This window comes from Crotalus tigris, unplaced genomic scaffold, assembly GCF_016545835.1.
Source record: "Crotalus tigris isolate CLP2741 ecotype Arizona unplaced genomic scaffold, ASM1654583v1 scf7180000024441.2113493, whole genome shotgun sequence".
Taxonomy (NCBI): Eukaryota; Metazoa; Chordata; class Lepidosauria; order Squamata; family Viperidae; genus Crotalus; species Crotalus tigris.
Genome location: NW_024100610.1, coordinates 139,703 through 167,090, shown reverse-complemented (window position 1 = coordinate 167,090; position 27,388 = coordinate 139,703). Strand labels below are relative to the sequence as shown.

The following is a 27,388-nucleotide window of genomic DNA, read 5'->3' as shown; positions in this document are numbered from 1 at the left end:
CCAGGCCCACTTCTGTTTGATGTATATTGCAACATCTGAAGCCCAGAATGGGCAGAGTTTACAACAGGGGTATTCAAACTTGGCCATGCTTGGCAGAGAAATTCTGGGAGCTGAAGTCCACAAGTCATAAAAGGGCCATGTTTGAAGACCCCTGACTTACAACGTGATACCACAATGCTGTTTTCATTATTCTGATGACAGTACAGGCAGTCCTCAAATTATGACTACAGTAGTGAGCTCTGGATTTCCATTGCTAAGCAAGACCATTGTTAAGCGAGTTTTGCCCCCATTTTATGACCTTTTTCGCTGCAGTAGTTAAGTGAAGCACTGCAGTTGTTAAGTTTGTAATCCAGTTGTGAACTGAATCTGGCTTCCCCGTTGACTTTGCTGGTCGCAAAGTTGCCAGAGAGGATCACATGACCCCGAGACGCTGCAACAGTCATAAGCACAAGCCAGTTGCCCAACGTCCAAATTTTGGTGTCGTGATCACAGGGATGCTATAACAATGGTAAGTGTGAAAAACGGTCATAAATCACTTTTTTCAGAATCGTCGTATCTTCAAACAGTCATGAAATGAAATGGTTGTAAGTCAAGGACTGCCTGCGGTGAGCGCCTGCGAGCCCCATAGCAAAGGCATCTGGTTTTGGCCACGGAGGGATCAGAATACTGGAGTAGACCAGCCTTTGATGTGATCCCTGTATGGCTCTTAACTTTGCCCCTTTCTCTGATACAAACAAAAGCTTGTGCAATTTCAGGTTGTCCTGGTATTGTCAAGAGGGAAATGTAAGGGTATAAAAAGTGGCTTGTTTTATAAAAGGGAGGGCCTGATGGACTTCCAGAAGTAAATCTGGGGGTGTTCAGAGGTCATTGGTTTGGCCTCAGTAAAACAAAAAAACCCAGAAGAGATCCCTAAAAAAATACATCATATACAGTTCCCCTAGCTTTTTGGAATGCTACCTAAAGTAGAGCACCACTTGGGGCTAAATCCTTTTGAATCTGTACATTCACCTAGTGCAGAATGAAGCCTAAATCTGGGAACGTCCCAATTTAAATCCTCCAGCTGAAGCCTAAATCTGGGAAATTCCCGATTTAAATCCTCCAGCTGAAATGTCCTGCTCTCTCATTGTACTTCTGCATAAGATTGCTAATCATCTTCCTCCTGAATAAGCTGCCCTGCCAGTAGGTTATGAATAGAAACCATTCTATTATTTCCTGGTAGAACAGACTATTTTCCTTGCTGATCTGCAGTTAACATACCGTCTTAAGAGAGGACATTCCATTAGCTGACTGTCTGCCAAAAGTCTTGCCGGAGTTTACCTCTTGGGTCAAGTTGCTTATTATTTACTGTGCAGCTTCGGGGAAATTGCTGGCAACAGGTTCGAGTTGTGTGCTACCTACTTTTCCTTAGACTTTTTCATCCTTGGTTAACTAGCTGAGCAAGGTGAGCGTAGCTGTTTGATTCGTGCTTTTTCATAACACAGGGTGGCTATTGCATTAAAGCTCTCGTGTAAACTTGAGTGGCATATCCTGTTCCTTGGAAGGCGGAGTGCGTAGAGTCGTAGGAGGAGAAACCCAAGTTCATCGTCTCAATCAACAAAACAGCCACTGTCCCTGAATCTCTCTCTTTACCGCTCCTGTTTCTAGCTATAAATTGGTCACTTCTGTACATCCTGAGGAGGCAGGTGTCAGTCTGTTGTTGTTTTTTTGATCTCTGGAAGCAGAGCTGAGCTATAATGCCCCGTGGAGAATACAAACTTGAATACAAGAGTGAGTACAGTTGCAGCCTGCTTTCCTACAGGGGAAGGTGGTAGTATAAAATTATTGTATGTGTTTGCGAAACTCTGCAGACGTACCTTCTTCCTTGTGGCTGGGTTATTTTGCTATTTTGAGAAGTATAGGGTATTGTGAATGCCTTCTGAAGAACATGATGTCCTTATAACCCTTTGATCTATTTCTTGCTAGGGTGATGGAAGAGATTTAATTTATTTCCAATGCTTTCCTCCCCCCCAAAAAAATCAAGATGTGGTTTTAATAGAATGTCCAGATTAATGATCTAAGTTTAGGGGAAAGTATAGCTACAGAGCCCATTAACAAGGTAAATGCTTGTATTTCAATGAATAGATTTGAAGATCAGCCCAGTCCAGCATTTGGGCTCCAGAAGTGAGTAACCACTAAGTTGTAGATAAGGAAATAAGATCAGAAACTCTTTCATGAATGAATAAAATATGCAAGAATTTCAAATGGGAAAAAAAGGTAGGTTTGGGAGAGAAAAAAATGAGTCGGCAACTGTAGGGTTACAATTGAGCATATCAAAATAAATTCTTTTAAGCAGACATAAACAGAGTAGATTGCATGTCTGCAAGGTGAGAATATTAAGAAAGGCCAGATTCCCACCCTGTAGATGTTCAATCAAACATATAATTTCTCAAACAAACAGATAAGGAAAGGGAAGCGATGGTTATGTGATAGTTAAGTAGGGAGGAGAGCAAATTATTTCCCATGCTACATAGATTGGGGGGAAAAAAAGAAACATTCTTATCCCAGAATTCTACACCTTGCAGGGGGAGAGCCAGAAGCGGTCTAACTGTAATTGTAATCAAATGAACATTCAAAAAGCAGCCTTTAGGCTTCAACATACAACTGGGAATATAGGAAATGTCCGAAGAGTTTTCATTACAAGAAAACTCTATAGCCACAGCAGAAAATCACCCATATAAATTTATAGAACTCCCTTTCTGTCAAAGCTAGAGGCTCTTTGTCAGTCTTAACACTTCCATCAGTCTGGACTGTCGTGGTCATCAGCCATTCAGCCATGTCCCGTCCTTGGCCACTGTATGGATCAACACTCTCCATGCCCCCTTCCTCACACTGACTCCTCCAGATCCACCATGGTCATCCCAGTGTCATCTTTTATACTGCCCAGGCCAGGATACTAGGGCCTCTCTTTCTCCTTTTTCTGCTCATCCTGCAGGATCTTAGATAATGAATGGGTGTCATCTAAGAGTTACATCTGGGGACTGGAGTAGCTATCAAGTTGTCTGTGTTTAGTTGCAGTTCTGGGAAAGACCATACATGCTGTATAGAGGCAGGCATTCCTATCTAACTGTATGTGTCTCTTTGAATCAAATTTCAGTTTTCTGTTTTGTTTTATTTGTGTAGTTAAGGATGAAATACCTTTGCATAATTGTGAATAATACAACCATGACATGGATGACCGAGAATCTCCATATACCTTTGCATAAATGACAACAATTTGGTTGTGTGTGTGTGTGTGTGTGTGTGTGTTCAGTTACTGGGTGCAAGTAACAGCTAATTCGACCTTTGTTAATTTAAGTTCCTTGTGCAGATATAGGTTAGATATCTTGCCCCTACCTGGCTCCCTGCAAATGTATTGGTTCCATACTATAATGGGTAACATTTTCAAATGGCATGAGATTTTTTTTCCCCCAGTGGATGAAGCATAACATGATGCACTTCTCTGTATATTACATCTGTCTTGCTGTTCTTCTGCTCTTCCTACTTCTCCACTTCCCTTATCACATCATTCTGTTCTTGCTGTGCAGAAGATACCTCTGGGGATGGTGTTAGTACCATTTACAGCAACCCAGTAACGCCACAGGCCTCGGACTCTGCAGATGAATTTACCACCTACTTTGATCAGAAAATACCTATACCAGAAGATGAAAAGGTTAGTATGGGTCATAAGAGTGATGGTGGGGTCAACATAGGTGATCATTTCCCTGGTATTTTATTGAAGAACACCCATTGTGTCACAGAAAGGGTAGTAGTGTGAAGAATTACTGGTCACAGTAACATTTGCTTAAGATATGCTTAGTTTATGCTCAGGTTCACTATAAGCTGTCAAAATATATTAATGGAACATTTTGATGTTTCTGAAGATTCAAGAGAATTAACTTGGTCTCTTGATTGCCTGTTGTGTGTCTGGATGAGTCACTTTTCTGCAGTTGCTTTCTTCTTATTTTAAGTCAGTAATTGATGCAGCAACTCAGGGATTGGTGGAGACTGAGCCTCCTTTAAGTATTGTGCTCAATCAGTCTCCCTCTAAATGCGTTTAACTCTAATTTTCATCAGCCCTAACCTCTGACTACGTCATTTGGAGTGAGTGAAAGTTATATTCTAAAACATGTGGAAGTATCCAGAGAGGAAAAAGCTGCTCTAAGCAATAAATTGTTTCAGTTAATGATTAAAAAATGCCTTTAGTATTTAAAAATCTGTACTTCTCTTTCCTATGCTGTTCCTGGCATGGAATACGTTTGATCTCAAATACAATAAGTCTTTGCTTCTTCTTTCTAATGGTTGTCAGGGATGGGAGATGATGGAATGAGAGTGATATTTTACTAGCCAGTGTAATTATTGAATGAGTATACGGAGGAAACAATGATCCTCTGTGTGAAGAAAACAGCTATTTCCTTTAATTTCTTAAATGAATAGTTGCACCCATAGTTATTTTTGTACATTTTGTTTCTTGAAAAGATTCCATCATCTATGGATTGCCCTGACTTTAAGGCCCTTCTGTTACTAAAGGCTTTCATTTTGGAATTCTAAATAAGAATTATATTAAAGGAATATGCAACCTAAGGTTGAAGGTTGTTTTTTTAAAAAAACTCTCTAGCATTATATATTCTGAGTATTGATGTATACAAGCACAAATTCTTTTTTTATTATCTCAGACTTTTTTATTTGAGCAGTAGAATTTAGGATAATAGATGAGGAAATAATTTAAACAATTATTAAAAACTGAGTTGTTAAAAATTGAAAATTGATCCTTTGCAAAGTACTCTAGTTGTCTTAAGAGTTGCTAACTGATCTTCCACATCAAAGTTTATGAAAAAAAATATAAGGCTTTCCTAGAACTGACTTTGCAAGACCTAGTGTAATTTATTACGAAAGTAAATTGATAACACTATGCCATATGTGGTGTAAGTAAAATATTATGCTTTGCCTCTTTGAATTAACAGTTTTCTTGGATTTACGGTAAATAATGACAAATAATTAACAGCATAACAGTTGATGTTAATGTGTGAATTTATTTATTCCCCTATGTGAAAATGCTTAATATCCCTCCCCTCCCCCGCCTTTCTCCATTTCTATTCATAAAGCACCCATTGTTCAGTTTTCGAAAACTGTGGGCCTTCACTGGGCCTGGTTTCCTAATGAGCATTGCCTACCTGGATCCAGGTAACATTGAATCAGATCTACAGTCTGGGGCAGTTGCAGGATTTAAGGTAAGTAGCTAATCTGTCTTTTTGTAAAACCTTTCACTTTGAAACCTGTTGTAGAGATTGATCTGAATAATGTCTTAACAATTCAATTCAGGGGCAGTGATCAAAACAAACATTTTTCTAAACACATTTTTTTTGTAGACGCTTTCCTTAAAATGTACATTGAAAATGTTTGAAAATGGGATTTTGCAATATTAGGGAATGACAATAAAGCAAAATAGAGGAGAATTTTCTTGGATTGTGTTCTTACATCTGGTCACATTGAACTGATTCACATTGAAGATTAATTGCCATGCATTAGGTCGGGGTAGGCAACCTTGGCTCTTTTAAGACTTGTGGACTTCAACTCCCAGAATTCCTGAGCCAACCATGCTGGCTCATGAATTCTGGGAGTTGAAGTCCACGAGTCACAAAAGAGCTGGTTGCCTACCCCTGTATTAGGTTGATTCATCAGAATGTGCACTGTTCATTATGGGTTACCTCTTAACATCTAGAGGCATGCCATAAAATTGGGGACAGAACTAATAGAATTTCAATTAGTCCTGCAAATCTGCCACATTATTTCTAAATTAACACAGAAACCTTAAGCATGCTAGTGAAGGTTGCTGACAAGGAACTTTCTCAGGAAGAATCTGAAATGTTTAAACTTTGTTTTTTAAAGGTTAGGGTTTCACAATATGAAAACAAAATTTTAAAAAGCAAAATTTTTACCCCAGTGATTCTCATTACTATTTGACGATTAGCTTTTCTAATAAATTTGCCTCATGGTTGGCTGGTTAGATTACTGGAAGCAATGCCTGTGATTTCCCACATTTAAAAAGAATTATTCGATCTTATGTTTTATTGTCACATCTAACTGAATACCTGTCTTTGCTACCAGCAAAGTTCCATAGTCAGGCCCCAGGAAGCATGGGTTTCTTTGGATAAAATAGGCACAGGGATCTCTCTGAGATGTTTCAAATTTCCAGAGTTCTGCACAAACAGAGGAATGTTTATGTAGCAAACACCTATTTGGAATGTTCTTATTTGAGCATTAAATTCTCCAGAACAAAAGCCCAAATATGTCTGAGGTAAAGTATGGTTCTCTGGGACAGGTTTTGATTGTGAGAGGGCTTGGATAAATATCTCCAGAAATGCAGATATTGTTTAGTTAGCAGAATCCCCTAGATTGTTGTTCATCTTCCAGAACATTGCCATCCTGGCTGCTTTTCATTTTTTGTGTGTATTTTTATGTTTTTCAGCTACTCTGGGTTCTCTTGTTGGCTACTGTCATTGGTTTGCTCTTACAACGTCTGGCGGCAAGGCTGGGAGTGGTAACAGGACTTCATCTGGCAGAAGTATGCAATCGACAGTATCCCAAGGTGGGTAATTTGGCTGTGTCTGCATGAACATCCCAGGCGATAGAGGGGCCTTTTTTTTTTGCAAGGATTGGGGCTTCCAGAGCCAGTCAGCAGATCATATTTATTTAAGTTCTTTGTTAAATGTTGAACATGTTGACTGATAATTGCTAATTCTTCACTCAAATCAGCACTACTCATGGCTTATCCGTGGTTTGTTTAACTCAATTTAGCCTGACGTGAAGGCTGACTGACTCTTATCACATCAGAAGAAGCCATTACCAAACTAACCTCCTGCCATGCTTCAGATTCTCTTTAGGTGAACAGATCCATAATCAAATGTGAGTGTCGGGTTGCCAAACTCTGCTAAATTAGAGCTTGATCGTGGCAAACACTTGTGGACAGGAGCAACAATTGGGTAGCAGTCATGCCTGTGTTTTAGCCATAGGCTTAAGAAAACATGATGTGCAGATATTCTATGATCTATAGATCACAGGTGGGCAACATGGCAATTTTATGACCTGTGGATCTCCAACTCCTAACTATGCTGGCTTAGGAATTCTGGGAATTGAAGTCCACTGGTTGTAAAGTTGCCATGGTTGCTCACCCCTGACCTGTAGGATCATACAATAAATAGGGAGAGAGGCAAGACTGCAAAATCTATGAAGATTGGAACCAGGAAAGAAGAGAAGTCCAGGGAAAGGTACTAACTGTGGATAATTCTGAAGTCTCCAAAATTGGAGTTTGAGTTCTTGGCAAAAACAGCTCGGTAAGCAAACAAACAAAAAAAAAGGAATGAGATAGAGGGATTATCCCAGAGAACAAAAGTACAGAAATTGCGTCATTCTCTCTCTCAACACAAATGCAAACTCCTCCATCTTGCTTTAGAGGGAGGAGGCCAAGAGGGAGGTAGGATAAGGGGAAAAGGTCACTCTAATTAGAAGAAAAGAGAAGAACCCCGCACAGTAGGGAACAGAGAAAAAGGAGGATGTTGCCTCCAGGGGTAGAATAAGAGATAGCTATACAAACAACAAAACAAAACAAAAAAAACCCTTGTGGGCCTATAAATAGAGAAGGTTTCCAGTCCATGGATTCCACCCATTTTTTTTCTGCAGTCTTTCCCCTCAGTGAAGTTAATGTGGCTTTTCCCTTTCAACAATCATGTCTGCCTTTATTCCACAAATACAGGTAATCCTCGAGTTACGACCCGTAATTGAGTCTGCAATTACAGTCGTAAGTCATGACAATTGTAGAGCCGATCACCATGTGACAGAATCTGATTTTATGACCATTTTTTGTAGCCTGTAAAGCAAATGCAGCATTTGTAAAGCAAACATAGCAGTGAACATCAGCATTATTAAGTGAATCCATTGTTACCAGAAGTAAACAACACTTTCTGGCAAAAAATGTCATAAATTACAGTCACGTGACAATAACAATAACAATAATATAGTTGGAAGGGATGTTTGAGGTATTCTAGTCCAACCCCCTGCTCAGGCAGGAAATCTTATACAATTTCACATAAATGGCTGTCCAGTCTCTTCTTAAAAACTTCTAGTGTTGGAGCATTCACAACTTCTGGAGGTAGATTGTTCCATTGGTTAATTGTTCTGTCAGGAAATTTCTCCTTAGTTCTTGGTTGTTTTAGTCTCCAGTCCCCTGATCATCTTTGTTACTCTTCTTTGTACTCTTTCTAGAGTCTCAACATCTTTTTTACATCATGGTGACCAAAACTGGATGCAGTATTCCAAGTGTGGCCTTACCAAGGCATTGTAAAGTGGTATTAACACTTCATATGAGCTTGACCATGGGGTGCTGCAAACAGCTATAAATGGGGCTGGTTGTTGAGCACCCAAGATATGGTCATGTGACTACGGCTGGGGGAAAGTGGATGTCCTAGCTTCAAATTTGGGTTGTAAATACTTTTTCTCCAGCAGGATGGCTGTAGAGTCCAAATGGATGGGTTCTATGACGGCCTTCCTGCCTGGCAGACTGGGTAAAAACTTCGGCCACACCCCTTCCTTGGGGCGTGACCCCAGTTTTGACTCAGTCTCGAAGCCTGGTAGAAGTGCGAGAAGCAGCTCTTAGGAAAGAAGAGTTTTCACAAAGAAAAGAATATCCTCTTCCAGTTTTTTTTTTTTTTTCCTCCCCTTTTTGCAGCAGGCAGGGATCCCGGGCAGAGGAATAGAACACCGACGCCTCCCAGCCAGGATCGTCGGAGTGGTGAGAGGATCGCCAGGGCGGTTAGCCAGGGGGGCTCGGGCCGGTCAGTGGATCTTCCGCGGATCCCCGACCCGCCAAACAGCTGTTTGGCGCGGGGACATTTCCCGGACCACCCGCCGGGCAGCTGAGTGGCACGGAGGCCACTCGGTCCGGCGGAGGAGCTGAGGCGCCGTTCAGCGCCAAACAGCTGAGCGGCGCGGGAAAACAGAGCGCTGATCAGCTGAGCGGCGCGAGAAGCGCAGCGCGCCCAAACCGACCGGCAGAGCCTCAGCGCCGTTTTTTCTCCCCCAGCGGAGAGGCACAGCCCCCTTAAGGACAAAAGAGCCATTCAAGCCGGTTAATTACCCTATTGCTGGCTATTAAAGACCCGCCATTGTTGGAGCCTCGTGGCTCATCCGGCTACTATTGGGAGGCGGGGCTTCCTCCCATTCGCCATTTTAAACGAGCAGTTTAGCCGCCGCTTTTTTCCTTTACATTAAGACACTTGGGCAAGAGGAAGGAAGAGGAATAAAAGATTAGAACCTCTATCAGTTCTGAGCGTGGTCTGCTACCACAGCCACAGACCGGGGGAGAGAGAGATATAAACTGTACTTTTGTCTGGACTAGGTGAGGAGGTGAGGAGGAATATTTTTTCTTTTCCTAACTGTTCCTATAGTGACCTTTAGTCACTGCCTTGCAGGATCTTCTGTCCAAAGATTCCTGTCTGTCCGGCCATTGTTTGTATAGGCAGAAGAGGGCACAGCCCCAAGCATCTGCATCTGATCTGCGTATCTCATTCCCCCTTTCCAGGCATTGCCTACTCGGGGTGTCTGGCACAATGGCAGACAATGTCTCGTATTCAGTCACACAGGTCCCTCAATTGTCCCCCCCACAGCAACAACAAAAACGCAGATCTTCTGAATCAGAGGTGGGGGGGAAGAAGAAAGCTAAAACAAAGCACCTTTCTCAGAAGGGACAGTCTAAAACGGCTGAGCGAGAGGCTTTGAGGAGACATTTGGCTTTAGAAAGGCAAATTAGCAGAGCACAGAGAACCAATGTCAATGGGACAAATTTGGTTTCCCCTGTCCCAGGGGTGGCACCCAGCACAGAACCTACTGCCGAGGAAGTGCTCAAGACTTGGTCTCCTCCTGGGGAAACTGAACAGTTAGATTCCTCCAATCCCTCCTCACCAGCTTCTTCACCCGACCACACTCCAGCGCCTCACTCCAGCGACAAGGCGCAGGAGAACATATGGTCGGCACAATTTCATGCATTCATGCAGGATGCATTCTCCCAGTTCATGGCTTCTAAGGGGCAAGTGGCCTTTCACACACCCCGTAAGGGACGGGCTAGGCCGCCCCCTACCAGCATCTCTGAAACTTCCTCTCAATTGGGAGAGGGTGACTCAGTAGACCTGGACATGTCAGACATGCCCCTCTCGGAGGACGAGGAGACCGCACCTGAGCAGGCGACAAGCTCTGGCCTCTTTAACCCAGCGCTCCTAAAATCACTCCTGATAAAGGCAGTTTCCACAGTCAACCTAACATCAGTACAGGATGAGAAGCCCTCAACAAGCAAGGAGGCCAATCCTCTATTTGCCAAAAAGGTTCCACAGGATAAGTACATCCCATGTGCGGAGGTCTTTATGACCACGCTGGAGGAACAATGGTCCTCACTTGCGAGCCCACCGGCACCTAACAGCGCGGAAAGAAAGCTTTTCAACCTATCTCCCTCCTTCTCTAACATGTTAGAGGTTCCCACTGTAGATAACCCCTTGATCTCATTATTTTCTACCTCCGCGATTCCAGGAGACATGGCGGAGGTCTTGAGACCTGAGGAGAAGAAATTTGAACACTCCCTCCGGCGTTCCCATATGGCCGCAGCCTGGGCGGCCAGAGCAGCCACTTCATCATCATTCTTCGCGAGGGCCAGTATCATGTGGCTGAGGGAACTGCAAGGCACGGTGCCTCCAGACCAGGTCAGAGTACACCAAACATTGGCCAAGCTCCTCGCGGCCTCTCAATTCGTGTCTGACGCTTCACTGTACGCAACAAAGTATGCGGCAAGGTCCATTGCGGCCACAGTGGCCTCGCGAAGGCTACTGTGGCTCAAAAATTGGAAGACAGACCTGAGGTCCAAATGGCGTCTTTCGACGTCCAAATACAGTGGAGAAGCCCTGTTTGGTTCCATTCTGGACCCACACGTCAGCGAAGGCAGAGACAAGAAAAAAATCCTAGTGCATCCATCAAAGAAGTTAGACAGGAGAGGCAGTCAGGACTTCCGGAGACAGGGCTCCCGCCCAGGAAGCCCCTGGGAATGGAGACAGCCCTTTCGATCAGGGCAATCCTGGGACTGGCCCAGAGGCTCACGATCCTTCTATCCGAGACAGGATCGAACCCAGGATCGCCAAAGCCCGGGAGCCAGAGGCCAGTTCCAGTCCAGACGCCCATATAGGGGAGCGGGAGGCAGATCCTTTAAGCGTACCAAGTGACGCCAAACAGGACACTCCCATCGGGGGTCGGTTAGGAAACTTCATCGAGGTCTGGGAGCAGACCACCACCGACGCCTGGGTCTTGGAAACGATCAGGCATGGCCTGACCTTAGACTTTTGTTCTCCCCCACCAAGCCGGTTCATCAGATGCCCCATCTCCAGAAAGGTACACAAGACGAGGCTGATAACTTCGGCCATAGCTCACCTCCTGTCAATTCAAGCCATAGAGAGGGTACCAAAGGAAGAGGAGGGAAGAGGATTTTATTCCATCCTCTTCGTTATTCCAAAGACATCAGGAGGGTGGAGAGCAATATTGGACCTGAAGGGCCTGAATCATTTCATAAAGTACAGGAAGTTCAAGATGCACTCATTGAAGTCCATCCTAGCCAGCGTCAGGGAAGACGATCTATTATCCTCAATAGATCTCACAGAGGCGTACCTACACATTCCCATCCATCCCAGCTACCGGAAATTCCTCAGATTTACCTACGCGGGCCGGCATTACCAATACAGGGCCTTACCCTTCGGACTATCTTCAGCACCAAGGGTATTTACCAAAATCCTAGCTGTAATAGCAGCCCATCTCAGGCTGATGCCGGTTCGCGTACAGTTTTATCTGGACGACATCTTGATTCAGTCCAGATCTCAGAAACAAGCAAGGGCAGATCTCAAGACCACGATCCGAACCCTACAGGGGCACGGATTCTCGGTCAATCTAAACAAGAGCCACCTCATTCCCTCAAGGAGACTGCAACACCTGGGCGCGGTGATAGACACGTCACAGTGCGGGGTATTCCTTTCCCAGGAGCGACTGATCAGCATATCCAAGCTAATCCACCAAATTCAAAAGATCAGGAGAGTGCCCTTGCTACAACTCTCGAAGCTCCTGGGGAAGATGATATCTTGCATGGGCATCATCCCATGGGCAAGGCTCCACTCGAGGGAGTTGCAGTGGTTCCTCCTACCCTACCAGAGGAGGAACCTCAGCACCTCCAGCAGGAGAGTGCCGGTACCAGCACAGGTGATGAAATCACTAAAATGGTGGCTATCCCCCATGACACTCAAGGGGAGCATATTCAGGGAACCGAACAGGGTCACGCTCACGACAGATGCGAGCCTGTTCGGATGGGGAGCCCATCTGGGGACCCAGATAGCACAGGGCCAGTGGGGTCAGAAGGACCTGTCACACAGCATCAACTGGCTAGAGCTCCGGGCCATACACCTGGCCCTCCGTCATTTCTCACACCTAGTAACGAGGAGGCACGTCCTCGTGCTTACAGACAATGTAGCAGCCAAGGCGCATGTAAACAAGGAGGGAGGAACGAAATCAGTGGAACTAATGAAGGAAGCATTGGCTCTGTCTCGGTGGGCAGAAGCCAATGTGAGTTCCATCAGAGCGGAACACATCTCAGGGGAGACAAACACCCAGGCAGACTCCCTGAGCAGAGCCAAGGTGGACCAGTCGGAATGGCGTCTGGACCCGGCTCTCTTCGAGGAGATCTCCCGGAGGTTCGGACAACCGCACCTAGATCTATTTGCCAACCACAAGAACACACAGCTCCCCAGGTTCTTCTCCAGATTCCCGTCCCCGGGATCGGAGGGAACGGATGCTCTCAGGTGCCGGTGGCCGGCGCAACTCCTGTACGCCTTCCCACCGCTGCCATTAATACCGGCAACCATACGCAAGATGATCCTGGAGGGCGCAGAAATGGTCTGCATTGCCCCTCACTGGCCACGGCGCCCGTGGTTTGCCGACCTCGTGGACCTTTCGATATCACCTCCGTGGAGGATCCCCCCGGACAAGGTAAAACTCAGTCAGGGCAAGCTTGTACACCCAGATCCCCAGTGGCTACAACTAGCCGCTTGGCATTTGAGCGGCAAAGCTTAACTAAACAATCTTATTCTGCAGGGGTGATATCGATCATACAGGCATCACGAAGAGCGTCCACTAATAGGATTTATGACGCTACGTGGAAGGGATTTTGTAGGTGGTGCGCTTCGCTTCACCTAGACCCGACCGCAGTATCTATTCCCAATATCCTAGATTACCTACTGGAGGGTCTTAATAAGGGCCTGTCAGTCAATACTATCCGCAGACAGATATCGGCCCTCTCAACTGTACTCTCCTGCGACAACTTAACTTCCCTAGCACAGCATCCAGCTATTAATGCCTTTTTAAAAGGGGCATCTAACACAAAGCCCCCAGTCATACACAGGTACCCGTCCTGGAACCTGCCTAAGGTCCTTCTAGCCTTGACATCAGCACCCTTCGAACCTCTTGAAACATGCTCACTCCATCACCTATCACTGAAGGTAGCTTTCCTTGTGGCAATTACTTCAGCAAGAAGAATCTCAGAACTAGCAGCACTGTCAGTAAGGAAGGATCTGTGTACCTTTTTCAAAGACAGGGTCGTTCTTAGACCAGACCCGACCTTCATTCCGAAGGTAAATAGCATCTTTCACAGATCTCAGGAACTTTCGCTTCCTGATTTCTGTCCAAGACCCAAACATAGACTAGAACACAGATGGCACAAGCTGGACGTGCGGAGAGCGCTGTGTTTCTACGTGAAACGCACCTCGGCTTTCCGAAAGACTGAAGCATTATTTGTGTCCTTTCAACCAGCAACTATGGGAAAGAAGGTATCTCCTTCCACCATAGGCAGGTGGATCAGAGCCTGCATAGCGCAGGCCTACGTCTCACAGGATTTGCCAGCACCCACTCAGGTGACTGCTCACTCAACTCGGAGCGCAGCTACATCTGCGGCGTGGCTAACGCAAGCTCCGGTGGAAGAGATTTGCAGGGCCGCAACCTGGTCCTCACCTTCGGTTTTTATTCGACATTACCGTTTAGACTCCCTAGCAGCAGCAGACGCGGCTTTTGGCAGAAGAGTTCTTCAACAAGTCGTATCTGCTCAGAGTTCGGTAGCCTAGACATTCCCTCCCAGGGGGACATGAGGGCTTTGGTATGTCCCATCCATTTGGACTCTACAGCCATCCTGCTGGAGAAGGGGCGTTGTCTTACCTGAACGCCTTTTCTCAGCAGGATGATGTAGAGTCCAAGCCCACCCAGAGGATAGGTCTAGGCAGGGTTATAATAAAGATATAATAAAGAGCTGCAAGGTTAATTCCAACAAAGTTTCTCGCCTAAGTCAAAACTGGGGTCACGCCCAAAGGAAGGGTGTGGCCGAAGTTTTTACCCAGTCTGCCAGGCAGGAAGGCCGTCATAGAACCCATCCATTTGGACTCTACATCATCCTGCTGAGAAAAGGCGTTCAGGTAAGACAACGCCCCTTTTCAGGGTCTTTGAACAATCACTAAGTGATTGGTTGTAAGTAAAGGACTACCTGTACAAAATGATTTTCCTGCTTCAGTGGAAATTAATGGAGGAAGAAACTCCAATTTTACGTGAGTGAATATGGTGTTTAGAAGGCTCTGATCCTGAAAGGGGGAGAATCTTGACTTGCTGGATTGGAATACAAATATTCTTTGCACAGGTCTTCAGGAAGTGTTTTTGCTTCCTGTGGACACTCTCCTGTGTGGCACTTATTGTGAATCAGGGAATGACTGTTTAATAATAGATCAATAATACAATCAGTGGATGTCTTCTGAAAAAAATCTTATTCACTGAATAAAAGCATAGTTCTTTTACTTTAAGAGTCAGAAACTTTGGTTTCCAAATTAATATTCAAATGCTCCCTTTCTGTCTTCCCTGTCCAAATTAATGCTCCTACAGTATTTGTTTGATGTTGTTCCCATAATTATTTCAATTACTGATAAACGAATCTCTTAAAAACCTGGATGTAGAAAGGCTTATAGGATATCTTTTTTGGTCTGAAATTCCTTTTGGGCCTGCTTTGGCAAGACTGTTGCTTAGAGACGCAGAAATCTCCTACGAAACCCAGGGTCCCCCCCCCCTCCTTTCAGTATTAATAATCCCTTGTTAGGTTGCTCCATTGTTTTTAACTTTGGGTGGTCTGTGTGCATTGTATGCATGTTCATAGATGGTTTGGCAATTATCTATTTCCTGGATCTGGCACATCTGAAGGAAAACAGCATAGAATTCTTTAAAAACTGACAGAAATCTATTGCTTGTCTTTCCCTTTCCTGGAGTTATGTTAGAACTGGGGTCTTCAAACCTGGCCCTTTTATGACTGGTGGACTTCAACTCCCAGAATTCCTCAGCCAGGCACGCTGGCTGAGGAATTCTGGGAGTTGAAGTCCACCAATCATAAAAGGGCCAAGTTTGAAGACCCCTATGTTGGAATATTCTTAGTAAGTAGCAGATTTAACTCTGGTGATATCCAGATTAAATTCTTATTGTAATAATTACCTTTCTCCTAAGGGAAACGGTGCATTCTACAGTTCATTGTATGGAAAGGTTGTATGGAAACTGCTCCAACACAGTTCCTCCTTACCAGGATGAAGGTCTCATCAGAAACTGCTGGATTACATGGGAGGAGCCAGTTTCTGGGAGGATTGATACTTCTGGCCCAAGAAGAGAGTTACAAAGGCCTCCTTAGGTTTCCCTCTTTGAAATACCATAGGAAGGTAATACCAGGAGAAGATTGAAAAAGACTTAGCAACAATTCAGCTAAATCCAGAATCTCCTTTTGCAGTCTGCTCGATGTCTTTGACAAACATTTTGAACTATGGCCACCTGCTAGCAGACCTTTGGCCTATATCAATGGTTCTCAACCTTTTTAATGCCGCGACCCCCAATCGGTCGTAAGTCGAGGACTACTCAGCTGGTCGTAAGTCAAGGACTACTCAACTGCTGCAGCACCGTTTGCAGAACGGGACTTTTGGTGGGCTCAGCAGGGCAGAGACAGCCTGGACAATTCCTATTGGCTTTTGAAAGCCAATAGAATTAGACTCTATTCAAGAGACTCTATTCTATTGGCTTTCAAAAGCCAACAGAATAAAAGGGAGTAGCACAGCTAAGGAAAAGGGGGAAAAAATGGCGGACTGCGTTGTTTGGCGACCCCCGTGAAATGGTCGTTCGACCCCAAATGGGGTCCCAACCCACAGGTTGAGAACCACTGGCCTATATAATCGTGTGTCTTGTATAGCTCTTACATCTGCTGCGTAGCTATCTCTTGGTTTAGAAGTGAGTTTAAAAACTTTCGGGCTATCTTTTGAGTTGCCAGGTTCCTGGAACAGCCATCCATGTAGGCGGTTGCTGGTCAGGAGACGCTTAATCTTCCCTTTGCTAGGAAAGTTTGCTTTCTAAAATTAGATTGTGGTAATTATTTCTCATTGCACAATGCGTGGGGGGGGGAGAGAAGGAATTTTTGGATGGCTTCTGAAGGCTGTGGGTGGGTGAATCATTGTGGAGATTGTGAAGCTAGAATTGGACCAGAGCATTAAAATAAGGTTTGAATCATATTTTGCAACTATCTGCTCAGTGTAATTGAGTTCATATCACTGCTATTGTACATGGAAAAGAAGAGTGTGTCTCTTTCTGTTGACTTCTTACTGAAGGAACTCTAGGGTGGACAAAATGTTTCCATTGTAAACTATCAAGAGGTTCAGGGCAAATACTGCTTCCTTTCATGCACAATTTAATAAATTAAGCAGTAGGCAGACTTAATGTGCCTCACCATGTTCTTATCCTCTCCCCTTCCTTCCTTCCTTCCTTCCTTCCTTCCTTCCTTCCTTCCTTCCTTCCTTCCTTCCTTCCTTCCTTCCTTCCTTTCATGCACAATTTAATAAATTAAGCAGTAGGCAGACTTAATGTGCCTCACCATGTTCTTATCCTTTCTTTCTTTCTTTCTTTCTTTCTTTCTTTCTTTCTTTCTTTCTTTCTTTCTTTCTTTCTTTCTTTCTTTCCCTCCCTCCCTCTCTTTCCTTCCTTCTTTCCTTCCTTCCTTCTCTCTCTCTCTCTCTCTTTCTTTCTTTCTTTCTTTCTTTCTTTCTTTCTTTCTTTCTTTCTTTCTTTCTTTCTTTCTTTCTTTCTTTCTTTCTTTCTTTCTCCCCTCCAATTGTTTGACTTATCCACCCAGGGGACTATCAGGGAGAGCGCAGACTGCTGTTTTGTCAGAGATATGTACAGAACTGTTGCAAAGAGTTTTTGGAAGGGAACCAGTCACCGCAGCTCCTGGTTACTCCCTGGGGTGGAGGGGGTGTGGTGGAGAAGATTCCACGTTTTAAGCATGACCTTCTTGAATTTTTGCCTAGGTTCCTCGACTTATCTTGTGGGTGATGGTCGAGCTGGCTATCATTGGATCGGATATGCAAGAAGTCATTGGCTCAGCAATTGCCATTAACCTCTTATCCGTTGGGAAGTAAGTTAGCTATTTCATTCTCTGAGTGTTTTGTGGTTTTAGCAGTATCCTGCTAGTCATGAGTTGAAACCACACAGAGATACAATCAAGGAAGAAAACTCCATATCAAATCTAGGAATTCTTTCCCCAGTCAGCGCATTCCTTCACAACCGGACACCGATAATATTTACATCGTAGTCATGGGGTGTATATAACTTACCGCGCTTTAATGGCAAGATTTTTTAAATGCCTGCAGATAGGTCACATTTGAAAGTGAGCTTTTCAAGCGTGAAAAGGTGACTCGGTGACTCAAACGAGGCAGGTGACATTTAAGCAAAAGTAGCCTCAGTTCCTTCGGGGTTTTTTTTCCCCTATTTGCCCTTTTCTTGCGTCTTTCCCCGAAAAACCCTGAGTATTTATATAAGCATTCACTAACATTGAGTCAGGGTAACTTGAAATGATCAAAAGATGTCTTGACCGAAGGCAATTGAATTACGAAATTCACTGTTTAATAGCCACTAATTTTAATGAGTTTAGTCCATGAAGAATTAGGCGATCAGGGGCTGTTTGATACTTTATTAACGCCTAATCAAAAGGAGCATGTATGTTTTAAATGCAAGTTGCTAGCAGGGAGAAAGAGCAGGAGAGGGTTATTGTTCTCATATCCTGCTTGCAAGCTTCCAGATTCAGTCTGGTTGGTGATTCTGTGGTACCGATCCTTGAATTACAAGGACCTCTAGCCTGATCAAAAGGGTATCCTCATAATGTCTTTGTGTACCCACTTTCTATACAGTCTAGTGCTCGACTTACAACCACAGTTGAGCCCCAAATTTCTGTTGCTAAGCGAGACACTTGTTAAGTGAGTTTTGCCCCATTTTACGGCCTTTCTTGCCACAAATGTTAAGTGAATCACTGCAGTTGTTAATTCAGTAAACGGTTGTTCAGTGAATCTGGCTCCCCCGTTGACTTTGCTTGTCAGAAGGTCGCAAAAAGGGGGTCACATGACCACAGGATGCTGCAACAGTTATAAAAGTGAACCAATTGCCAAACATCTGAATTTTGATCAGAGGACCATGGGGACGTTGCAATGGTCATAAGTATGAAAAATGATCCTAAGTCACTTCTTTAAGTGCCATTGGAACTTTGAATGGTCATTAAACGAACTGTCGTACGTTGAGGACTACCTGTGTAATAGGTTGGTGAGAAAGCCATAGTCAAAAGAACGTGCAAAGTCCAGTGTTCAATTCTTGATAAATCTTGATAAAACTGCTTGAAACTCTAGTGCATTGATTCCACTCATTCCATAGCATGGATGAACATCTTATTCTAGGCCAGGGGTAGGCAACCTTGGCTCTTTTATGACTCGTGGACTTCAACTCCCAGAATTCCTGAGCCAGCATGGTTCAGCTTGGAAACCTCTCCCTTTCCCCTCAGCATGGCCGGCTCAGGAATTCTGGGAGTTGAAGTCCACAAGTCATAAAAGAGCGAAGGTTGCCTACCCCTGGCCTAGGCTGAGGGTCATAGACAGACTTCTGATGCATGACTGCACCACTTTCTTAAAGACGTGAAGAAAGTCATCTTTTGCAGGTCATATGTAACATCAGGATGTAGCTTACTGTAGTATCAGTGTGGTCTCTTGAAATAAGCACTATCAAATGGCATCTAAAGATACACTAGACCAGTGGTTCTCAACCTTTCTAATGCCGTGACCCCATAATACAGTTCCCCATGTTGTGGTGACCCCCAAGTGGGTGTGGCCACCAATAAGAGGGAGTAGGACAGCTAGGGAAAAGGGAAAAAATGGCGGACAGCCTTGTTTGGCGACCCACGTGAAATGGTCGTTCGACCCCAAATGGTGTCCAGACCCACAGGTTGAGAACCACTGCACTAGACACTTTTTTGGCACTCATCATGCTCATTACCTGATATTACTTTTTAGACCTATTTAAGATATTTACATTTTTTAAAAAAAGAGAAGCTGCTGTGCTGCAAAGCACCTGTAGCATCTTAAATGTCAAATTTCTTAAAAAGTAAACTTAATGGGCAACTGCATCTTAGTGAGTTGTTTAGAGGTGTATCCATTGCTGTGAAAAGAAAGGGACAAAGAAAAGCAGGAGTGGTAGGAAACCGCTGGGCCTGAGGAATTATAGTGGGGGTCAAGTGATATCCTGGGAAATCAGCACTTTGCAACTGGTTGTATTCCTCATAGCAGCCATGTTTTGAATGGGGAGCCCTTCCAGGTGTCATTGTGCAGTTAATAAAAGCAAAAGGTTCACCAGATGCCAAGTGCAGCTAACAGCTCAGTTGGGTCTCCTGCTGCATTGTGTACCTACGGTAGCTATAATTGCTTCAATTCCTTCCTGAATAAGCTCTAGCAAAATTCTGTTTTAAAGCTTAGAGTTATTAGATGATGGCTGCAGCCCAGGTAGATGGCTTCCTTTGAAGTATTGCAACAAATAATCGAATCAGCTTGCTATCTATGCATTCTAAAACAATGTTTGGTCTTCTAAATCAGTGGTTCTTAACCTTTTTGAACGAATCGCCCCCTTGAGCCAATGAGGAAGTTGTCATCGCTCCCCTCCCCCAACATAACCTCTCAATCACAACATAGGAAATAATTCTTCAATTTATGCAAACACTTGCAATTGCAAGAAAGTGAAATGCCTGAAAAGAAAAACAGTAACATTTAATGATTGAATTACAAGTAAAATTTAAGACGCAAAAAGAAATATAAAAAGGGCATAAAAACAAACCACAATACAGGAACTAAGAATTTCAAGACAAAAACTCTGAAACTAAATTAAGATTCAAGGAAAGTATAGGTCAGTGGTGGCGAACTTATGGCTCATGTGCCAGACGCGGCACTTGGAGCCCTCTCTGTGGGCACATGCGCTGTTGCCCCAGCCCCGCCTCCTCCCATGGCCCCCTCACCAGCAGCCCTCTGGAGGAGAGTCGCCCCTGGGCACGGCCCACACAATGCTGTGCAGCCAAGGACATGGTAGCCAGGAAGCGGGGACAAGACTCCGCCCTTGCACCCCATTGCGTGCAGATGATGCTGCAGGATATGGGTGGAGGGTGTGGCCACCATGGCGCTGCTGGGCTGCCTGGGTGATCTGTGGTGGGCTGTGGAGGTGGTGGGTGGTCCAGCGGGCACGGCAGAGCAGGGACAAGGGTGAGGAAGTGGTTTTGGAGCACTTGGTCTCTAAAAGGTTCGCCACCACTGGTATATATAATCACGCACACTGTAAAAAGGATTAAAAAGACACAAAGAAAATATAATATCGAACTGGAGTGCACGCTTAAAAAGTACAATACAAAGAGACACACAAAATGTTTTACAGAGCACAACAAAAATTCGAAAATGAAGCCAAAAACTCAAACTGGAATGTGAAATCCAATGCAAGCAAATATAATGATAAAAGCTCAGACAATTATTAACGAAAAAAATGTATGTACACAAAAAGCAAAAAAACCCAACATCAATAGCTGCCTTGTGCTTGGTGAGGTTATGCCAATTTCTTGATGTCTGGAACCATTTTTGTTAATCGCATTCTTAAATCACCGCGCTCAGAGATCTTCAACATGTTCCTTGACTTAGAAAGGAACTTAACTTCCTCCCACAATATTGGGTAAGTGTTCCTTATTTTCACCCAAAAAGCTTCGTAGCCGTAACTCTGAAAATGTGACTGGACTTCACAGTCATATTTCAGATCTGTCAGTGGCTCTTGCAGTTTGGGATGAAGTTGTGCAAAGTCTGCTGTGAAAGGATTTAACACCCAAGTGGGCACTTCCAGATTTATCAGATCATAGAATCTGATTTCCATATCTTCTTTTAGTTGTTTCAAGTGCCAGCAAAAAAAGTCCAGATCTTCTCCTTGGAGTTCACGTTCATTGCCAAGACTTTGGAACTGATACAGCTCCTGGCGACTCATATTGTTTGCAAGGAGGTCCAATTTGGAAATAAATGAGGAGATTACTCCTTTGGCCTTAAGAAAATTGATTTTATCTCCTTGCAGCTTTACGTTCACTTCATTCAGCTTGTCAAAAACATCAGCGAGATAAGCTACATCCAGACATCGAAGTTTAAGAGAACTGCTTAGATTTGGGTCAATGGATTCAAGAAATTCGACAACTATGTCAAAAAGTTTGTGGAATCGCCACAAACACTTTCCTTTTGAAAGCCACCTTACTTCGGTGTGCAAAAGAAGACATTCAAACTCATCATTTTTTTTCACAAAGCTTGTGAAAAGTTGGTTGTTCAAGGCATTCGACTTAATTTTATTCACAGCATTAATGACACAATGTAGAGACTCGTGCAAATGGCCACTCAAATTTTTTGAGATAAGGTGCTATCTATAAATGATGCAATAGACATAACTCCAGGTACAACCGATTTTAAATGAGCTTGAAATCCACGATATCATCCAACCATGGATGCAGTTCCGTCGGTTGCACATGCCATGACGTTTGTCAAAGGGATGTTTTTCTCATTAAAAAACTCTACAACCTTTTTAAATATCGAAAAACCTTTTGTGTCAGTGGCTAAATTTCAAACAAATAACAGTTCTTCCCCGATCTCTTCATTTCTGTTGATGAAACGGACATAAGCCAATAACAATTCTTCATTTTCACGAATCGTTGACTCGTCAATCTGCATCACGAATTCTGTATTTTTCAAGGTGTCAATAAGCCTTTCTTCCATATCAGCAACCATTTCATCGATTCTTTTTGATACAGTGTCATTGCTCAAAGGAATCGATTGCGTGATAGTGCTTGTGCTGGGCCACAACATGATGGCAACAATCTGTTTCACTGCTGGTAAAATCAGCATTTCTCCGATAGTGTGAGGTTTGCCACATTTTGCTATCAACAAAGATACTTCATAGGAACAAATGAGCCCCGTGTTGGCGTTGAGTGACGATTTTCCAAATAACTTCCCAACAGTGCTGCGACCCTCAAACTTGGCCTTTAAGGATTGGAAAAACGATGCCGGTTTGTCGGCTTTATCCGAATGAATTCTTACCAAATGGTCTTTCAGTCGGGAAGGATTCATCGCTTCATTTGAAAATGTTTTCTCACAAAGAAGACAAAACAGAAGCTGTATGTTGGAAGGAGATGGAATGAATCCCAATTTTAGGTATTCCGTCGAATATTGGCGACACTTCCTCTTCTCGGCCATGTTGAGAGGTCTTCGAAATGAAAGGCACTACCTGTAAATTAAATTTTCGACTGCACTGGAACACTAGAAAAACACACGTGGACGTCGATAAACCTAGTTTCAACAGTTACGTTGACATTACAGTTGACATCACAGGGGACAGCCATTCAGCATGCGATGTTTCGAAAGAAGCGCTCCCCCCTCCATCACTGCCCATTCTGGCCATTGGCGCGCCACTGCATGGGTAGAGGCTGCTGTGCAACGCGCATGAAGATAAGCGATGCATATTCATATATGTACGGCGTTCTGTACTGAAGCTAGCTGGAGGAACATTTGAAATCACAATTCAATCCACTAATAGCGAGCGATCTGATGTTTTTGTATGACAGATATACAGCGATTCACTGTATGAAAAAGTCTCAAAAGTGTCCTCAAAACGTCTCGCTCCATCGCCCCCATATTGCCCCCTTTTTGTTCCATCGCCCCCCCTGAAAAACGAAATCGCCCAGGTTAAGAACCAGTGTTCTAAATGATAGGAGGACTCAGACTTCACTCTGACAGAGCCATTGATAATAGCTAAACTACACAAAATGTGACACTTTTCTGCATGTGTTGCTAGACTGCCCAGTTTGTTTCCTGGTTAAGGAGGCTTTCTGTTCTCTGGATTGTAATGACTCTCCCCTCGCCCTTAAATAAGTGATTTGTCCACCTTTTGTACTTAGAGATAAATTTGGGCTACATCCTTGGTGAGGTCTGCCTTAAATGGAAGGAATAATCAGGTAGACGCTGACCTATGTAGAGTAATCTGAAGCTTGTTCATCTGCTTTTGTCTTCCCACAGAATCCCTTTGTGGGGTGGAGTGCTCATAACAATAGCTGATACCTTTGTGTTTCTCTTCCTGGACAAGTATGGTAAGCGCTTTTCCTACTGAAGCAGATTTCTTTTATTTCTTAAATAATCTCTTGATTGATGAGATTAAGGCTCTTTGATGTGTGGGAAGGGCTCTGCTTGCCACGCTCCAGAGAATTCACTTTGTGCACAAAGCTGGAAAGATTTTAACTTGATTCCTTTCAAAAATGACTTGCCATGCAGAGGAGACAATTATATGTGCGTTCTCCCTCTTTTTCTTTCATGTGCTAACCCAAATATATATCCCAGAGGTACTATGGGAGAATCTTGGGATTTTCTCCCATCCCACTTTCCCCCAGTGCTGCTGCCATCTTGCTGAAATGACTCAGCTTAGAGCCCCTTGGGCCTTGCCTGTATTAGCAGCTCTCTGGCAGCTGCAGTGGGAGAATTTTAGGTTTTATTCCCCCCCCCCCCCAGCCCTCTTAGAATGGCTGCTAAATCTGCAGTTCTTCCATTTAGGAAGGATTGCAGGCTCTTTATGGGAATTGTACCATTGATTTTAGTAGTAAGTTGTTGTTGTTAGTTGCAAAGTCGTGTCCGACCCATCGCGACCCCATGGACAATGTTCCTCCAGGCCTTCCTGTCCTCTACCATCTTCTGGAGTCCATTTAAGCTCACGCCTACTGCTTCAGTGACTCCATCCAGCCACCTCATTCTCTGTCGTCCCCTTCTTCTATTGCCCTCTTGCTTTTTCGCCCCATTGCTCCTGCGTGTGTGTGAGTGTTTCAAGATGATCTGTCAGATGGGTCTGAATGTTTGTCCAGGAAGGCTCTAGCACGCCCATTCCTGTCTCCACTTTTGTTGCCCCTCTCAGGGGATGCCCCAAGGCATGTTGAAAGGCTCCTTCCCGCCATTCACCACCAAACTCTCTGCAAGATGTGTACTGGATTCTATTCCACCCTTAATTAGCTCTCTTGCTCGTGTACGGACTCCCAATGGGGGGGGGGTCCCCTGTTTTTTCTATCGCTATACCCCTCTGGTCCTGTAAGGGGTGAATGAATTGCTTTCGTTGGGAATCCTGGCATTGTTTTTCCCACGTTCTCAGCATTTGGTGTGCTGAGCAGAGTTTTACATGGCGGTTTATAGAGTTCTCATCGGAAAGCCAAGTCTCTTTAAGTAGGCGGCCTCCCTTGGTGGTATCTCCAGACAAAATCTGTGCATTGGCAAGATCAAATGTGTGACCAAAATTGGTCATATGGGTCCATACCTGCAAATGTTGTTCGTGTCTTTTAACAGCCAGCGTGTGTTCATGCGTGTTCATGTATGTATGTATGTATTCCATTGTGATCATTTAATGAACAGAGCATATATTTCAATCTGGCTAAAAACAATCTTAATTATGTTAATTGGCAAATATTAATTTTCCTATTTATAGTGGCTGTGTGTCTCTTTTAGGTTTGAGGAAACTGGAAGCATTGTTTGGCTTCCTCATTACTATCATGGCTGTCACGTTTGGATATGAGGTAACACTGCCTTTGTGTATATATAGATCTTTAAAATGAACAGTGCAGCTTTTGAATCTCACATAAGCCTTTTCCTGTCTTTTGGGCAAAATACTCCCTCCAAAACTAAAGAAACATTTTGGGGCCAAACTTCATATCGCTGCATCGATGGGGACTTTTATAATGGGACTCTGAGCTTTGCCAAGGACGATGCTAATGCCAATGTCTTTTTTTTTTCCCCCTTGGATGCCTTCTCATGTGTCTTCTGCAGTATATAACTGTAAAACCAGACCAAGGGCAGCTGCTCAAAGGGATGTTTATGCCTTATTGTGAAGGCTGTGGGCCTGCCCAGCTGGAGCAAGCTGTTGGGATCGTAGGTGCTGTCATCATGCCTCATAACATGTACCTGCATTCTGCTTTGGTCAAGGTAAGTGTGGGTTTCCTCATGGAAGCCCTTTGCACCCATGTATTCTCTCTCTAATGCCATAGTGCAGAGATGGGGAACTATGGCCCTTTTATGACTTGTGGACTTCAAATCCCAGAATTCCTGAGCCAATTTCTTCTTGGACAATGGCCGTAATTTCACCACAGTTGGAAATTCCATGAGCGAGTTTTTCCTTCAGAATTTCCAGCTCATGAAGAGCACTAGAGTAGCAAAGAGAAACTCCTGGTTCTTCTTAAAACGACTCCCTCTACAGCAGAAGTTCCACAAGCCTCATTGATGTAGATTTGCTTGAGAGCCAGTGTGGTGCAGTGGTGAAGATGCTGGCATAGAGACCAGGAGACTGAATTCTAGCCTTCCCTTGGGCATGAAAGCCAGGAACTTTGGGCCGGTAGCTGTCTCTCTCAGCCCAACCCACCTCACAGGGTTGTTAGTTTGGGGGGAAAAAAATAGGAGGAGGGAGATTAGGTATGTTTGCCACCTTGAGTTACTTCTAAAGTAAAAAAAAAAAACAGGTAAAAATCTAATAAATAAGTGAAAGTAGCTGAAGATAGAAGGGAGAAGGTCATACTTCAATGAAGCTGCTTTTTGGTGGCTGTGTGAATCGGATTTTGCTGTTTAGTCTCGACAGGTGAATCGGGCCAAAAAGAAGGAAGTTTCTGAGGCCAACAAGTATTTCTTCATTGAATCCTGTATAGCCCTCTTTATCTCCTTCATCATCAATGTCTTTGTTGTCTCAGTCTTTGCCGAAGCTTTTTATAAAAAGACGAACCAAGATGTGGTGAGTTTCTTCCTTTCTTCTTTCATGTTACATTGTTGTTGTTGTTAATTGCGAAGTTGTGTCTGACCCATTGCGACCCCATGGGCAACGTTCCTCCAGGTTTTCCTGTCTTCTACCATCTTCTGGAGTCCATTTAAGTTCACGTCGACTGCTTCAGTGACTCCATCCAGCCACCTCATTCTCTGTCGTTCCCTTCTTCTCTAGCCCTCAATCTTTCCCAGCATTGGGCTCTTCTCCAGTGAGTCCTTCTTTCTCATTAGGTGGCCAAAGTACTTGAGTTTCAACTTCAGGATCTGGCCTTCTAAAGAGCAGTCAGGGTTGATCTCCTCTAGGACTGACCGGTTTGATCGCCTTGCAGTCCAGGGGACTCGCAGGAGTCTTCTCCAGCACCATAGATCAAAGGCCTCAATTCTTTGGCGCTCAGCCTTTCTTATGGTCCAACTTTCACAGCCATACATTGCAACTGGGAAAACCATGGCCTTGACTATACGTACTTTTGTTGGCAGGGTGATGTCTCTGCTTTCATATTACATTAGTAAGCAATAAATGCTCCTTTATATTTTCTAAGTAATTTTCTAAGTAATGGATTGCAAGGATTGTTTTAAATACTTAAAAAAAAATCCTTACTTAATTTTTTTTTGTTGCAATTTAAAAAACAAAGGGAAAAAACAATTAAAATAAAAACAGTAATACAGGTGGTCCTCGGGTTATGACCACTTTGTTCAGCGGCCATTCAAACTTAACAATGGCGCTGAACGAGGAGGACCTAAAACGGGTTCTGGCCATCACAGTGTCCCACGATCATGATTTGTGACATTCCCTACCGGCTTTCCGCATGCAAAATCAATGGGGAAGCCATCAGGAAGTTGGAAATTGCAGTTATATGAGGCCTTTGCTTAGTGACCCACATAGTATTTGTTTAATGATGGCAACCAGGACTTCTAGAACTGTTATCCCTAAGCCATGCAGTCACATGATATCATGCCTCAAGACTGCATGGCTTAGTGACAGCAACTCCGTTCCAAATTGCCAGCGATATTGCAATATCGAAACAAGTAAAGAAAAAATTAAACAAAAAAAATAACGTACCAAACTGATATAACTAATTATTCCAAATTCA

General features: G+C 43.9%; 1 protein-coding gene across 5 annotated transcripts in view; it reads left to right on the top strand.

The window, feature by feature from the left end:
• Positions 1-27,388, top strand: part of SLC11A2 (solute carrier family 11 member 2) — a 77,818-nt gene that overhangs the window by 20,407 nt on the left and 30,023 nt on the right. For 4 of the 5 annotated variants that reach the window (XM_039332023.1, XM_039332022.1, XM_039332018.1 and 1 more), the window contains exons 3-10: positions 3,564-3,688; positions 5,121-5,246; positions 6,485-6,604; positions 17,451-17,557; positions 23,535-23,605; positions 24,999-25,066; positions 25,317-25,472; positions 26,110-26,268. In XM_039332023.1, the coding sequence (XP_039187957.1) occupies positions 3,564-3,688; positions 5,121-5,246; positions 6,485-6,604; positions 17,451-17,557; positions 23,535-23,605; positions 24,999-25,066; positions 25,317-25,472; positions 26,110-26,268 (932 nt within the window). Of the gene's footprint in view, positions 1-1,401; positions 1,768-3,563; positions 3,689-5,120; positions 5,247-6,484; positions 6,605-17,450; positions 17,558-23,534; positions 23,606-24,998; positions 25,067-25,316; positions 25,473-26,109; positions 26,269-27,388 lie in introns of those variants that run through there. The other variant, XM_039332019.1, reaches the window with a different exon arrangement.